This window comes from Tyto alba, unplaced genomic scaffold (genome assembly GCF_018691265.1).
Source record: "Tyto alba isolate M040663 unplaced genomic scaffold, T.alba_DEE_v4.0 Super-Scaffold_29, whole genome shotgun sequence".
In the NCBI taxonomy this organism is placed as follows: domain Eukaryota; kingdom Metazoa; phylum Chordata; class Aves; order Strigiformes; family Tytonidae; genus Tyto; species Tyto alba.
Window position 1 is genome coordinate 3,835,769 of NW_024881303.1, and position 15,837 is coordinate 3,851,605.

Here is a 15,837-nt window from a genome sequence, read left to right on the forward strand (position 1 = left end):
GGGTTACATAAATGCTCTGCAGATTCCTCTCTTGCTGAGGTCCTGCCACATGAACAGCTCGCTCTGGGTTGGCTTGCTGCTTCTCCACAGGCTGCCCTACAACTGAAATATTTAAAAACTAAATCCAAAGGGAAACTTAAAACAACCATTTTATTCAATTATTGAAGTAACCTATAAAAAGTGAAGCATTACAACATAAATGGTATTTCTGGACACGTATTGGTCTACATTGGGTAGGTCTATGAAGGCACTTAGAACCAACACGCATGAACAGATCAATTCTAGCATATTCTTCTAATATAAATACTAAAAGACATGCATTGAGGCAGTGGTGAAAATACAGACTTGTCTTCTGGAAAAACTTCAATGCCTTTGCCCTATCACGCAACTGTTCCGTACACTTTTGGAGCACACACAGTCTCTGTCTTCAGGGCTGTAGATTACTTAGACCCAGCAAGATACTGCATCCAAAGCTCCCCATAGGCGCTTATTTTTGGATAAAAGGACCTCTTGGTCAGATTGTCAAAATTATTAAAAATTAATCCATTCTTCTTCCAATAAAATAAAACATTTGACTAAGAAAGCTACATTTTAAATTTGCTTGCATAAGCAAGAGTTAGATTAATGGCCTAAGAGTCACAGGACCATTTTTTTTTTTTTTTTGTAATATATCAATGTTTTTCACTTAAAAAAATACAGTAGTAAAGACTTGAGGTATAACTTCAACAAATACTCGATAATCTTTTGCAGGAAAGTAGGTCTCTTCATTGGCCTTAGGTTAAGGGTTTTCCCCCTTAGTTGCATGCAGTGACAGTTTTCTGGGTCTGAAGTTCTTTTGGGTGCAAAGTTTGTTGTGTCTTGAAATAGCAGTTACTATTTCCTTGCTGCAGAGAGAAAGGGATAGCTTTAGCCTGTCTGGCATGCAACTGCTGTCAGATAATAAAGAGGGAGGGGGGGTTTGTTGTGTTTTACCTCCAGGGCAGTAAGGATAAACTGCAGTTATTCCATAGAGATGTGATCGCTGCTCTGGGAGATACTCATCAGTGAAGGAGCCAGTTTCTTTATCAATAGCAATCACGCCATCCCTGGTGATAAAAAGGGGGAGAAGTGCTTTACTCCTCTCTGAACTTGTTTTTTTTTTTTTTTTTTTTCCCCATCTGTATGCGTTTAAGAACGATGGCAGCTAAAAAGATTGGTCTGAACACCTGCAGAACAAGTGGAAAGAAATTTGCCCCGTAAAATCTACATCCAGCTCATTCGGTGCATTTCTCCTTGATGAGGCAGAGTCGCAGAGCCAGCCTTCCAAGGAGAGATTAGCTCCCTGAGAGTCTCCTCCAAGCGTGGCAAGCACTTAAGTGTTTGTTGTAATCTGCTAAGATTCGACCGAAGTTTTGAGAGCTTCCAGCTGGAGTGGGAATAGAGGCGAGTTCCTGATGCCGAGGGCCTGGGGTGGCGGGGGGAGAGGGAACAACTGAGGACAGACTCTTTTCCTTGACTTAATTTAGATTCAGAAACTTGGGCCAAGTTTTAGTTAAAAAAAAAAAAAAAAATGAAAAACCAACAGAAAACCCAACTGCTCTTTCTGTCCCTCCTGGGAAGCTGGGCTTGTTTCTGAACAGCCCCTCTGCGCTGAGATTTACAAGCGGGTGTTGCTGAGCGTGGTGCTGTCGGAGACCCCAGCGAGGGCTCTGCTGAGCTGCCACGACTCGGGACTGGGGAGCAGCCTGGGGACAGATTTGGGGTTTTTTTTTTCCCCCCCCTTCTCTGGCTCACAGCCCCTCCAGGCCGCTCGCTAGCGCGACACGAGTGGATTTTCATTCCTTACCGTCTCCAGTCCGTGTGGTAGAAGTGATCGGCGTAACTGATGATGCTGAAGGGGTAGTTGAGGTTGTTCTGGATGACACGCCGGCCCGCGCCGTCGGGGAATGTGCACTCCAGGTGCTTCGTTCCTTTTCAAACGCAAGACGGTGACCAGGTCACAAAAAAAAAAAAAAAAATCCACCAAACACATTCTTTGTACTCACTAGTTTTTGAAACGGCTTCTCAGCCTAAGAATGGTGTAAAAGCAGCTCATGCTGTGAGCTCCCTCGACCCCATCACGCCGGGACAGTGGAAGGGAGCAGAGAAGCCCACAGAAAGACACAGATAACTGGTTTTTCCCCTCAAGGCTTAGCGTGTCGTAGTCTCCTGTCCTCGGTGGAGTTACCTGCGTCTGCCCAACAGAGCAGCTTGGAGAAGGGGTCGAACGTCAGGCCGTTGGGCAAGCCGATGTCCTTGTTCACCAGGACCCTCCTGTTGGCTCCGTTGACAGTGGAAGTTTCAATTTTGGGTGCTTCACGATTCCAGTCCGTCCAGTAAAGGTTGCTTGGGGAATAATTATTTAATGAACAAACAGGACACGCAACAGCAAGGAGCGGTAGGAGCTTATCGGCTTTCTCCTCATTACTGGCTCTCATCAGGAGAGGGGCCTGGCTTTCCCCTTAACAGTGCCTGAAATAAATCTTCGTTTGATTTGAAAAAAATCTCTCAAAGAGAACCAGAACGATGTCAAACATGTTTACGACCCAAACTGTAGCTCCCCGACGAGGGCGAGCCTTAGGAGCAGCACATTTTGTATCGCACCAGCACCCCCGAGGCGCAGCTTTGTGTTCTCAAACGCCAGGCGTGTTTCGAAGCTTTTAAGAAGAATGTACATCCCAACACTGAAACAGCGGGTTTAGCCAAATCCTGAATTATTAAATAAAAAGAGGGGGGGGTGGGGAACAGAGCCAATCCTTCCTCTGGGGTGTGCAATGTGGGAGAGCTGCTCCCAGGGTCAGGATGGGGCCTTGGCACCACTGCGAGTGCTTGACGCTCCCCTGAGGGTCGTACCTTGTCCCACCACAAACTCTGGCTGGAAGAAAATAGTCCCTCTCTTTTTTTTTTTTTTTTGTTTTGTTTTTTTTTTCCCCGCCCAAAAGATGGTTTCTGGTGCAAATCTGGCGTGTGCCATCCCGCCAGCACCCTGCCTGCAAATCCCACCCCCCCCCCCCCCCATCAACGCGGCCGCTCACCCTCGGACGGGATCCACCGCGATGGCCCGGGGGTTGACGAGGTCCGTGTCGAAGAGCACCCGCCGCTCGGAGCCATCCAGCCGGGCTCTCTCGATCTTATCCAGGCCGCTGTCTGTCCAGAACATGGCTCGGCGCAGGTGGTCCACCGCTAGCCCCTCGGGGCTGATGAGCCCTGCCGGAGGGACGGCCGCGCTCAGCGGCTGGGGACACGCTGCTCCCGGAGCCGGCACGGGGCCCCGACCCGCCAAGGGATGCGAGTGTGGATGCAGGAAACCTCCCCCCCGCCCCCCCCCCAGCTTCAAAGCAGGGGCCACCCCCCCCAAACTGGGGTGGACCCGCTGATGCGGCTTTGGGCAGATGCCTCGGCGGGGGTGGGGGCACACCTGAGTTGAGAACGGTCTCCGGCTCAGCGCCTGGCTCCAGGCTCGCCCGGCTTATGGTCCGGCCGGCCACATCAGTCCAATAGATGGTTTTCTCCCGGCAGTCATAGTCGAGCCCCACCACGATGGAGCCCTGGCAGGTTTGGGAGAGGGACGCAGGGTGAAATCCTGCCCCAAGCCACGGCCAGGAGGCTCAGTGAGCCCCGCTTGGCTCACCAGCCAGCACTTGGGAGCTGCTCGGGGCACTCCGCAAGATGCAGCAGTGGGGAATGACGCTCAAATCCCTTTTCTCCGGCAAAACCCAACACCGACAGGCTCCTACCGCACACCCCCCTCCCTCCCAGCTGAACCCTGCAGCGGAGGATTTTAGGGCAGCTGTCCCGGGCGCACACCCACGGCCAGATGGGTTTAAAACCCCTTGGCTCAAGGAGAGACTGCTCCAACAGTGAAGCCAGCCTGAGGAACGACCTTCAGGATGGGGAAAGGGAATACTTGGCAAGGTGTTTCCGTTCCCCGGGGTGCAAGCAGGGTCGTGGCCCCAGCTTTCAGCGTTCCTCTCCCTCGGTCTGGCCTGGCTGGAGACGCACAACGTGGCCACGCTCCAAGAGGAGTCCGAGGAAGGGAAGAGGCAAGCTTGCAGCAGAGACGTGCAGCTCAGGGCCCGTGACAGAGGGTCGGGGAGCTCTGTGAGCCCCCCTGGATCCTTCCCTTTTCAGGCAGGCTGTGACCTGCCTCCCCGCTCTGCGAGCGGCCCGAGGAAGAGATGGGCACCCTCTTCCTCCAGCTCAACCCCAAAGCAGCCGGCACAGCCCCCTCAAACCACCATCAACCTTCAAGAGGTGACCCCTCCCCGCCCCACCCCGCCTCAAAACCAGACACGAGCGGGTCGGGGAGATGCGAAACACGGAGCCGCAGCACCGGCCCGGCCCTAATTCCCTCCGGCGGTCCTGCACCCCGGCGCTGGAGATACTGTACGTGGAGGGAGAGCAAGGTCTTCGCCTCCTCCTTCTGCAGCCGCGTGCCGTTGAGCGGGAGGTAGCCGATTTGCTGTCCCTGAGCGTAGAGCAGAAAGGTCCCCGTGGCCGGTGGGGACACGTCGGGCCGGGGTGACGGCCGGAAGGTGGGCGGCGCGACACTGGGGAGACCTGGCACATAAATGAGGTGGGGGGGAAAGGTGGGGGGACAGAGGGAGAGACAGAGAGAGATGGGTGGGGAAGCATCTGCACCCCGAGCGGGTGCGGGGTGCAGTGCCAGGCACCCATGTTGTGCTAGTTGGGGTGGGGGGGGGGGGGGTGTGGGGGTCACGACTTGGGGTGCTGAGCTCTTACATGGCGGGGTGCTGCCGGGCTCCGAGCGGGTGCCCTGGATCTCCCTGCCGCTCTCGTCCACGCACCAGCAGTACCCGCTGTCCCCGTGGCACTGCAGCGGGGCGAAGCGTCCCCCCGCGTCGCACTGGGGCACGTACTGGTCGCGGCGGGGGCTGCCGCCGTAGTGCTCCAGCAAGCTCTGCCGCCAGCGCTCGCACATGGTGGGGGGCCGCGCCGTGGGCTCTGCCACAGGGGAGGAGGGTGACAGTCACCCCCCCATCCCCCCCCCCCCCACACACACACTGTGACGGACCCCGCGCGCAAGTTCGGGGGGGGCTCAGGGCTTTGCTGGAGCCCTGGGACCCCCTCTCCACGGGGTTGGGGTGCTACGGGGAGGGGATAACACACACACACACACACACACACAGAGGCCCCCCCCCGAACACTCCCTGGGGCACTGACCTGGGGTCCCGCAGCGAGGCGGCGTGCTGCCCGGCGCCGTCCGTGTGCCGGCGATCTCCTGCCCGGCCACGTCCACGCACCAGCAGTGCCCGGTGCTGCCGTGGCACTGCAAGGGCCAGTACCGACCCTCCTCGTCGCACTGGGGCACGTGCCCGTCGCCCACGGGCGAGGGTCCCGGCGGCACCGCCCGCGGGTACAGCCGCTCGTGTTGGCAGGGGGTCAGCCGCTGGATGGACTCTGCCGGCAGCAAAAACAACCCCCCCCCAGCCCCACGCCAAGCTCAGAGGGGGGCCCACGCAGCTCCCCTGGACCCGCTTGGCACCCAGGTTTGGCCCTGCTTCACCCAGGGCTGGGTGATGCTCTGCCAGCACTGCTTGCTCTCCCACCTTGAGCTGGTGGGGGGGGGTCACCCCCCCTCCAGCCCCCTCGACACCCCAGGGCTGTCCCCTCCATCGCAAGATGACTCGGGAGGTGCCCTAATGGCCACTGCCACTATAACCCCGTGGGCCAGGGCACCCTAAAGACACAGCAGCCCCCCCCCTTCAAGGTGCCCACCCCCCCACTTGGCAGCACCCTGCACCCAGGCCGTGGCAGTGAAGCCCCAAGGTGGGTGATCAGGTAGAGGGTCCCCTCCACGCGCTGCGGCCCCGCTGTCCCCTCTCTGCTGGCGGCTGGGGCCAAATGCTGCGGGGCGGGGCAGGGACAGGCAGCACCCTGCCTGCTCCAGCACCTTCTCAACACCCTCCCCATCCCGAGCACAACCCAGCCAGGGCATCTCCCGCCCCGCCGTGCCGGCAAACGCTTCGCCCCAACAGCTGGGTGCCCGCCGATCCCGTCGGGATGCCAGCGAGATGCTGAAAGCCCTGACCCCCCCCCCTCCTTGCCATCCTCCCCCCCCTCGAGCGCTGGTGGGCCGGCACTGACCTGGGGTCCCGCAGCGAGGCGGCGTGCTGCCCGGTGCCGTCCGTGTGCCGGCGATCTCCTGCCCGGCCACGTCCACGCACCAGCAGTGCCCGGTGCTGCCGTGGCACTGCAAGGGCCGGTACCGACCCTCCTCGTCGCACTGGGGCACGTGCCCGTTGTTGACGGGCGAGGGTCCCGGCGGCACCGCCCGCGGGTACAGCCGCTCGTGTTGGCAGGGGGTCAGCCGCTGCGGGCTCCCTTCTGCTGTGGGAGAGCCAAAATAACAGCAGAGTGAAAGTGGGGGAAGCCACCCTGGGGCAGAGATGGCGCGAGGGCGAGCCGGGCATCCTTACCGTGATTGCACTGGAAGCCATCGCCCTCGTAGCCGGGCTGGCACCGGCAGGAGAAGGAGCCTGGTGTGTTGTAGCAGGCGGCGGCCGGGTGACACGGGTTTTCGGCGCACTCATCCACATCTGTGCACAGGGAAGGTGGGGATGAGCCGGTGCAGGGCACCCCGGCGGCTGCGTGAGGTGGGCACCCCACAGTCCCTCCCGCCCCCCACCCCGTACCGGCGCAGTCGATGCCGTCACCGGTGTAGCCGGGGAGGCACTCGCAGGTGGGGTGGCCCCCGGCGTGGGACAGGCAGCGGGCCCGGTCCCCCGGCGCGCAGGGGTGGCTCCCGTCCTCGCAGGGGTCACTCGCCGGCACCAGCGCTGCGGGGACAGGGTTGTGAAAGGGGGTGGCTGGGGTGAGCTTCATGGGGCAGAGGGGTTGGGGGGGGGTGGGGGGGGGACACCCCAAACCGTGGGGCTGGCACTTACGCACACACGCCTGCCCGTCCTCCGCCGGCCGGTAGCCGCTGCGGCACTCACACCGGTAGCTGCCCGGCAGGTTCAGGCAGACAGCGAAGGGGCTGCACTGGCTCAGACCCTCCGCGCACTCATCCACGTCTAAAGGAAGGGGGGAGACACCCCAGCGGTGGTGGGACACCCCCCATTTTCAAGGTGACCATCCTCCATCCTTGCAATGCTCCCCGAAGCGCTTCCCCCCCGCCCCCCTGCCTCAGTTTCCCCGCCGTGATTCACCCAAATTCTCGGTGCGGCTCCAGGAGCTCTTGACGCCACGGGCGCCGCGATACTGTGGCGCATCCCAGCACCTCCGAGGTCTGCGGCCACCACGGTGCCCTGTCTGGGGGACGGGGTACACCAGCCCCCCCACCTCCCCGTACCCCCAACCTGCAGCCCCCCCCCGTCGCTCACCTCGACAGCCCCGTCCGTCCCGGCGGTACCCGGCTGCGCACTCGCACGTGTACTCCATCCCCGCGCCGGGCTGGCAGCGCGCCGTCGCCTCGCACACGTGCGTGTTGTCGTGGCACGGGTTCACCGGGGGATTCTCGGCATCGTCTGCGGGCGAGGAGGGGTGTTAGGGGAGGGGGACGGGGAGGGGGAAAGGCCTGGGAGACAGCAGCGAGCGATCGTTCCCACTTATCTCCGACAGAGGCATCACCGCTGCGCCGCAGCGCCCTCCTCCCTGCGCAGGGACCCGGGAGCGCAAAACCCAAACCTCCCTTTTGGCTGTTTTCGAGAGGGCAAAGCGAGCACGCCGCCGCTTCGGGAGGGAGGCAGGAAACGGCAGCATCCCCCGGGGAAGGGGCTGGCACCTCAGGGTGGGCACCCCGGGGTGGGTGCTGGAGCTCACCCTGTGCCGAGCCGACGCGGGAGGCGAGGGCGTAGCGCAGGACGTGCTCCTGGCCGTCGTAGAGAGCGAAGGCGCGTGTCACGCTCAGGCGCTGCCGGGCGGGCAGCCGGGCGTGCGGGCAGCCGGCGAAGGTGATATTCTGGCGCAGGCGGTAGGTCAAAGTCTGGTTGGTTGTCCCCGTGGCCAGGAGGTATTCCCGGCGAGCAGAGGATGACACGGCTGCCGGAGAAAAAAAAACCCCGCCACGGGATGGGAGAGAAAAGGCTTCGGCCTCAGTGTCTCTCGGATGGGGTGGGTGGTTGGGGGGATGCTCTGTGCGGGGCACGCAGGGATGGTGTGTGGGAAATGGAACGCGGGCTCCTACCTGAGCTGGAGTAGTGGTAGAGCTCCTTGTAGGGAGCGATGTGGACGGTGACGTTCTCCGGGAGAAACGGCACCTGGCCCTGGATGTGTGTCTTAAGGCTTAAGTAATTGTCTGGCCCCAGGCCCTCGGCTGTCTGAGTGACGTGGACCGTCTCCTCCCCGGGGTAGAAAGTCACCTCCAGGCTCTGGGTGAATTCGGCACCTGGGAGGGAAAAGGGAACACGCGGAATTCAGTTGTAGGATTTTTAGGGAATACATCCCCCAAGCATCCTTCCCCCTTCCTCCAGCACACCCGCGAGGGCTCGCAGCAGGGAGGTGGCAGCCAGCTGAACTGGGGGAGGTGACTGGAGGGGGGGATGCCCTGAACCCCCACCCGCACCCCTCATCGCCTCCCGGGGCCACCCCGCCAGGAGCCGTGTCCCTCGGGGCACCGGGGCCCGGTGGCACATCCCAGCTCCCCGCTCACCGGTGATGCTGAAGCCGTTCTCGGCGCCGGGCTCCTCCAGCGCGAAGAGCCAGGCGAAGAGCCCGCCGACGGGCAGGAGGGGCAGGAGGGCACGGGCAGCGGGCTGGGGCACCCCGCTGATGGCCGTGTAAGTCCGACCGTCGCTGCCCACGATGTAGGCGTGGAGGTCGACGTCCTGGAAGCGGACGGACGCCCGTCCCACCGTCAGGCTCCCGCTCACCTTCCCGTTGAGGCGATGCACGGCCCCTGGGCAGGGAGACGGGCACCCCTGGCAGCGGCCACCCAGGCACGGGGTGCCCGTCCCCGCCACCCTCCCCACGTACCTTCGGGCAGGCACTGCCGCCCGTTGCCGTAGTAGGTGGCCCGGCAGTGACAGCAGACGCCGGTGGCATAGTCGGTGCAGAAGGCGTGCGGGGAGCAGCGCCCGTGGTGCCGGGCGCACGTTTCCTTGCTGGCTGCGCTGTAGGTGAACACTGGGGCCAAAGGGAAAGCGTTGGGGACACGGTGACAAACCCCCCCCCCCCCCCCCACCAGCCTCACAAGGGGTGGGCACTTTGCTTCGTTGCCCCCCCCTCCCTCCCCCCAAAACACCGCGGGGAGACGGGATGGGTGGCAGCGGTGATTCCCCAAAAAAGCCGCCCGGGGATGCATAGGGGAGGCGGAGGGTTTGGAACCTGTTGCCTGATTTCAGGCAGATCTGACAGAGGGGGAAGAGATCAAGTTCCTGCGTATTTTTGGGAGACAGCCGGCTGTGCTCCCCGGGGAATGTGCTCCGCAGCTGGCTGGGCAGCCGAGGCGGGGGGGGGACGGCAGGGCCAGCCCTGGCCCCGCGCAGGGACCTGACCCCCAAGATTCCCGCCCTCCGAGCTTCCCTCCTTGCAACAGAGGGCAAAGCACCGGCAAACCCGGCGGGCAGGGACGTGTGGCTCCGGCAGCCCCTTGGCAGGAGGATTTGGCTGGGAGGAGAGGAGCTGGAAGGGCAGGAGCTTTGTCGGAGAGATGCCAGCTCACGCCAGCTCCAGCCCCGGCTGCTGGGGAAGAGACGAGCTTGCAGCAAAGGGGCCTTTTTTAGGGAGCCACCCGCCACGAGCCATCCCCATCGGGTCATCGGAAGGGGTTTGCGGCCACTCACCGTCGGGGTTAAAATGCACATCTTCCTCCACGCCGACCCCGTGATGCCCGGAGCTGTAGGAAGAGGGGTTGGCAGAGTAGCTCTGCCCGCCACCGCCGTCCCCATCGGGGTGCAGCCGGCGGCTCCGCTCCTGCCCCAGGGACAGGGGCAGCCCCTTGGGGACGCTGCCCAGCAACGCCGGGGCGCGGGCTCCGTGGTCGGGCTGCGGCGGCTCCGTGGACGCCCGGTCGGCACGGCCGGCGAGCCCGCGGCTGGCGGCACGATGCACGGGGCTCTGCGGCACGCCGGGGACGGCTCCCCCGCCGCCCCCCGGCTCCACGTGCTCCAGGGGGGCTGCGCTCCCCACGTGGAAGACCCAGACGCCGGGTACCCCCGCGTTGCTCTCCCTGCAGAACGGCAGCGTGCACGCACGTCCATCACACCCACCCCAAAAGGCAATCAGCCCCACTCCGCAACGCCCTTCCCAGGACCCCAAAGGCAGCCCCCCAAAACCTCCCGTGAGCATGGGGCTGAGCCCCCTCGATACAACCCATCACCCTCAGCTCGCTCCCCTCCTTCTTCCAGACTTTCAAAGGCTCCGGGGGTTGGGAGAAGGTGACCCTGCTCTCCCTGCTCACCCCATGCAGCCCCCCCCCCCCAGCACCACGCACCGCTCCAGGTGCCTCAGAGCCTGCTCGCTGCTGGCCAGGCTGTGGAAGAGCCCGTCCCTCTTCGAGTCGTCACCGTCCCCCCGGCTGAAGCCCACCCTGGCCGGCAGCTCCAGTTGGACGTTGTAAGACTCCTTGGGCCGCGTCCCCAGGAACTGGAGGCCACCGTCGGGGTAGAGGAAGATGGCGTAGGTGTCCTCGTCGTTGTAGGCTATGACAGCCTGGAAGGTGTTGAGCTGCCAAAGGGAGGGAAGGACAGACGGATGTCACGGAGGGGCAGGACCCCAGGAGAGCGCTGAGACAGGGAAGGGGACCAGGGATGCGACAGCCACCTCCCTGCACGCAGCAGTGCATGTAAGCACCCCAAAAGAGCCCTTCATCAGCTGGCAGACACCTCCCAGGGAAGAGCAGGAGCAGGGGCTGCTCGTGCATGGCCAAACTCCGGTCCAACGGGCTGAGAAGATGCCCAGCATCCTCCCCGTGGAACCCCACGGCACAGCCAGGCCCACCCCCCCTCAGCTGCGTTGGTTGCAGGGGTGTCCCTTAAGAGTTGTCACGCAGGGAGGTGACAGCCCTGTACCAATGCCAGGAGCATCCCCGGCCACGTAACCCCCACGCCACGGGTGGCACGCTGCGGCCTCAGCACCCCTCGCTCCTGTCCCCTTCCTCCTGCCCTGCCCCTGACACCAGCAGCCCCCTCCGGTCCCATCAGCACCGGAGGAAACCCCCCACCTCCTCCCCGCTTCTCCCTGAGAACAATTTTAGCTTGGTTTCCTCCGGAAAAAAAACATGCATGTGCTCCCGCCATCCCCACACCCATACGTCCCGCTATAGGCACGCTGGCTGCCTGCCGTGCCAGCCCTGCGAGCTTTGGGAGCACGCCAGCCCCCAGCGAGGCTGCGCCGGGGAGCGGGACCGCGGCAATAACCGACGGCTGGGCAGGCTGCGGGGCGAGCACAACCCTTACGAGCCACCAGAGAATCCACACTCCTCCCCAAATGCGGAGAAATCAACGCTTGCAGCATTTGGGCCATCCCCCCCCCCCCGCATAGGTCCTGCTGTCCGAATAAATAAATCCAACCGCGCAGCAGCAGCAGCCCTTCCCCACGAGCTGCTGGCAGCAGCAAGTGGGAAACGGCGCCTGAGCGAAGGAAAAATGATTAAACTCCCTGTTTCACCCCCGGAGCGGCGGGCAGGAGGGCTGGGGGCTCCCCCCCTGCCTGTCCCCGCAGCGCAAGCCCTGATTTTGGGGCGCAGGGCCCCCGGGGCATGGCAGGGTTTCCCAGTGGCCCCACGGGATATAAAGAGCCTCGTTGTGCGCGTCGCACACTCAGGCATTCAGAGACCCCGTGTGACGGCAGCCAAAAAGCTTGAGGGGAGGAGGATAAATGCCCCCCCCCTTCCCCCCCAACCCACCCCCCCAGGGGGGGTCAGATTCCTCCCCCACGCAGCCAAATTGCGGCCGCAGCTGCAGGACTCATTTCACTTCATGGTGGGCGGCGAGGGGGGGGGGACCCGGTGGGTGACATCGATGCACTGGCATGGCGAGCCGTGGGGCGGGAGGGGGGGGGGGGGGGAAGCAGCCACCCCAGCTTGCAGCCGGCTGCTCCCAGCAAAGAGTTGCAAAGGGCAAATTCCAGCCCCAAAGGGCAATTTGTCCTCCCGTAGAAGCGGGGTCAGCGCTCACCCCCCGGCTCACGGCCCCGGAAAACGTCGCTGCAGGGACCGAGAGCGTGTCCCCGAGGAGCTGGAGGGGACAAAACGCTGGTGGCAGCGCTGCCAGACATCCCAGCCAGGCAGGACCCCCAAAGCAGGGGACTGGGGAGCCTCTAACCCCTCCCTGCCCCCGGCCTTAAGCCAGGTTTCTGCTTTCGAGGCTCAAAAAAGATGAGCCATGACTTTCCAAAGCAGAGGGTAAAGGCTTCGGGGTCAATCCCGGTTCTGAGCAGTGGGAGGGCAGCGTTTCAATAAATGGCATATTTGGTAAGAAAAAAAAAGTGGAGTTTGGGGAGTTTTTTAGCAGTTTTGGCTAAGGGGGAGTTCAGCAAAGCACAGGCACAAGTTGCATTTCAGTGCGTCTTGAATGAAGCTTTCCCTGGAGCCGCTTGTTTCCGAGCAAGACCGGTTTCATTTGAAAACCTGATCCAACTTCTCAGAGAGGAAAAGAAAAAAAAAAAAAACAAAAAAAAACCCAACAATTGGGAAGAGAAGAGGAGGCTGCGTTTTTGACGGCTGCGAGGTCGCTGCGAGGCCCCTGATGGCATCTCTTCAGCTGCTTTCCCAAGTTTTAAATTAGAGGAAAAAATGTGCGTTGTTTCCTTCCAAACCTCGGTTTCTTCCACTGCTTCTTGGCCACCGCTCGCACCCGCTACCGAAGGGCCCCGGAGCGGGGGGACGGCCGGCGGGGACGGCTCCCCGTGGCCCGTGGGGACCCGGTGGCCACTGATGGGTTTTGGGTTCAGCCCACCCCACCGGGGCGAGAGCCCGTCACCCGCCGCGCAGCCCTGGCTCTTCATCGCCAGTTTTCCTCTTGCAGCTCTTCATGCTCAGCTCGTTTCAAGAAGCCCGTGCTGCCGGCAGCACGTCACCGGCACCTCCTCGGCGCGTCGTCAGCCTAACGCGACGGCTCCTGCCCCAGCAGCAGATCCAGCTTTTTCGGGGAAAGGCAGCGCTGTAGGTCCACCCACGCAGGAGCCTTATCAGCCCGTGGGTGGAGAGCACAGCTCACCTCCCCGACCCGGCCGACCACCTACGAACTTGTTTTTTCCAGACACAAAATCAACCCGCGGTGGAAAGTCGGTTCCTCGCCGGCAGCGTTCATCAGCGTGCGGGCAGAAGGACCAGCCCCGAGCCATCAAGTCTGGAGCTTGATGGGTGACCTGGGCCCTGGCTTCCCCCCCAAAGCCCAACTCTGCAAATCCTGAGCCACTGGCACTGTAAAGCTTCGCCTGAAAAGCTGGGAAAAGCCTGAGCACCTCCAACTGTGGAGCTGAAGGCAACCTTTAAACCTCTTGCCAACGGGCCCACCAACGCCGCAGCTCTGAGCACAGAGGAGAAGCTCCACGTGGCCCTCAATGCTCATCCAAGGCTGGACCCACCATCCAACCGCCCAGAAAGAGGAGACCGAGCATTTTGGGTGCTACAGAAGGAAGACTCATCCTCCCGCGACACGTAGGATGGGCGCCCAACCTCAGCCCATCGGCCTCACCTTCTTGGAGGGCTCGGTGTCCTGCGAGAGCTCCTGGTAGGCTCCCACGTCCTCCCACGTGGCGATGAACGCATTGGTGGGCACGAAGGAGCCGGCGGTGCGGGGGAAGCCAGCCTGGATGTAGCCCACAGCCTGGTCCAGCACGTCTGGCGAGTCATCTTGCCGATAGTAGATGTTCCCTCTGTCACCGGAGGTGTCGAGGTCGGCCAGGAAGGGGGCGATGACGGGGAAGTCTGTGGGGAAATCGTCATCCACGTACTGGGTCTCCCTGGGGAAATCCTGGGTGGAGATGACCCCGTTGGTCCCCACCTGCAGGGAGAGCGGCGCAGGGTGTTGGGGAGCTGCAGAGGCGCCTCCGTCACCGCTCCCCCGCCACGGTCCCCCTCTCCCCCGTGGAGTGGGGCAACGGGGCCGAGAGCCCTGGGACCGCGTGGCCCCATCCGGCCAGGGAGAAAACAAAGACCTCGGGCTTCTCCGTCTCCCAGAGAGCTGCAGCTCAGGGGCCGTCCCAGCTGCAGCCGCTGCTGGTGGGGAAACAGCTGCAAGGGAGAAAGCTCTCTTGTTCCTCCGGAGCTGGAGAGACCAGGCGGGAGCGGGGTGGAGGGGGGAAATGGGATGGAGAAAAGGGACGGATGGAGAAAAGGGACGGATGGAGAAAAGGGACGGATGGAGAAAAGGGACGGATGGAGAAAAGGGACAGATGGAGAAAAGGGACGGATGGAGAAAAGGGACATGCGGTGGTGCAGGGGTGGAGGCAGCAAAGACACACGTGGAGGGGTTGAGGTAGGGAGAAGGAGTGAGGGGAGGTGGGTGTCAGGGCTGGGGAGAAAGGGGGTGCGCGGGAGGAGGGATGGAAGGAGGGAGGGGGGAGAGGCTGGAAGGAGGGAGGGATGGCAGGGCAGAGGGATGGAGAGGAGTGAGTGAAGATGGAGAGACAAGGGGGGGAAAGGCCAGAAGCGGGGAGGGATGGCGGGGCAGAGGGATGGAGAGGAGCGTGGGAAGATGGAGGGACGGGAGGAAGGGTGGAGGGATGGAGGGACGGAGGGAGGTGATGGAGAGGAGGAAGCGGCGGGTGGCCGGGGCCAGCCGGGACTCACGTAGAGGCGGCGGGCGGCTCGGCCGTAGAGGCGCAGGGCTCGGCGGAGCGGCACCCCGGGCGAGCTCTCGTCGTCGCCGGGCCGCAGCCGGGCATCGCCGCGGGCCGGGCCGTGGGGCAGCAGCCCCGGGAGGGGCAGGGTCGCCCCCGCCGCCAGCACCGCCGCCAGCACCGCCACCGCCACCCGCATCCCGCCGCCGCCGCGACCGCCCGGCCCCCCGCCCTCCTACCCCCCCCCCCCCCCCAAAAAAAACAACCAACCAAACAAAAAAAAAACAAACAAAACCCAAACACCACCGACGGCACCGGGAGGAGCCGCCGGGGAGAAGCGGAGCGGAGGGAACGGACCCGCCGGGACGGCCCCGACCCGCCGGAGGGAACCGGAGCCGGCGGGGCGGGACGGGGCGCGCCGCCGGAGCGGGGCGGGTCCAGCCCGCGGCCAAACCGCCATTGGATCCCCCGGTCCCGGCTCCGACCAATCGGGTTTTACCCCAAAATCCACCCTGGGCTGCAAACCCCCCCCCCCCCAACTCAAACTCCCTCCGCCTTCCCCCTCCCTCGGGCGGGAGCATCCCCCGGGGGGGCAGGGGCCTCGGGGATGCTGCGGCGGGGGGTGAAGGGGGAAAGGGGGGGGGGGGGGGGGGGAACACCCCTCGGTGTAGCAGCCGCTCCCCACAGGGCCCTGAACCGCCCCCCACCCCCACGCCCCCCGGAGCCGGGCCCGCAGCCAGCCGCGGCGTGGGCGAGAGGTCCTGGCCGCTCCCCACTCGCGCCCCCCCCCCCCCCGCCTCGAATCCCGCTCCCTTGAGGCGGGAAACGTGACTCCTTATCCACAGGGAACCGGGATGGGGATGGAGCCGGAGTGGGGGTGGGCGTTGAAAAACTGGAACAACCAACCGGGCCAAAATAATGTCGTGCGGCTCAACTGGCAAGCTGTCAGCGAGCGGAGCTGGCCGCCCCGTGGGCTCCCCCCACGCAGGCCCGATGGCCCGGGTGTGGGGTCACCGCTGTTTATCCTTTCTCAGACCCATCTGCCGTCACCTCCACCCAGAGAGGTCTGGAGGGGTCAATGCTTGGAGGATGGGGGAGCTGAGACGGGGTGTATGTGTGTGTGTGTGTGTG

The 15,837-nt window shown here is 63.1% G+C and overlaps 1 protein-coding gene across 3 annotated transcripts; it reads right to left on the reverse strand.

Moving 5' to 3' along the window:
* Positions 1 to 131: 131 nt before the first annotated feature.
* On the reverse strand, positions 132 to 14,905 carry NID2 (nidogen 2). 3 transcript variants are annotated; one of them, XM_042799043.1, is made up of 22 exons: positions 14,717 to 14,905; positions 13,620 to 13,928; positions 10,415 to 10,647; positions 9,765 to 10,150; positions 8,956 to 9,105; positions 8,633 to 8,878; positions 8,168 to 8,368; positions 7,804 to 8,022; positions 7,365 to 7,508; positions 6,927 to 7,055; positions 6,675 to 6,818; positions 6,459 to 6,578; positions 6,127 to 6,366; positions 5,203 to 5,439; positions 4,762 to 4,983; positions 4,409 to 4,578; positions 3,437 to 3,566; positions 3,054 to 3,225; positions 2,207 to 2,364; positions 1,826 to 1,949; positions 973 to 1,085; positions 132 to 884 (listed from the first exon to the last, which is right to left on the reverse strand). In XM_042799043.1, exons 1-22 carry the CDS (start codon positions 14,903 to 14,905, stop codon positions 874 to 876), a joined length of 4,047 nt encoding a protein of 1,348 aa, XP_042654977.1. In that variant the 3' UTR covers positions 132 to 873. The 3 variants fall into 3 exon arrangements, with proteins under 3 accessions (XP_042654977.1, XP_042654976.1, XP_042654978.1); XM_042799042.1 differs by having other exon boundaries at positions 6,127 to 6,369; XM_042799044.1 differs by lacking the exon at positions 6,927 to 7,055 and having other exon boundaries at positions 6,127 to 6,369.
* Positions 14,906 to 15,837: the final 932 nt, after the last annotated feature.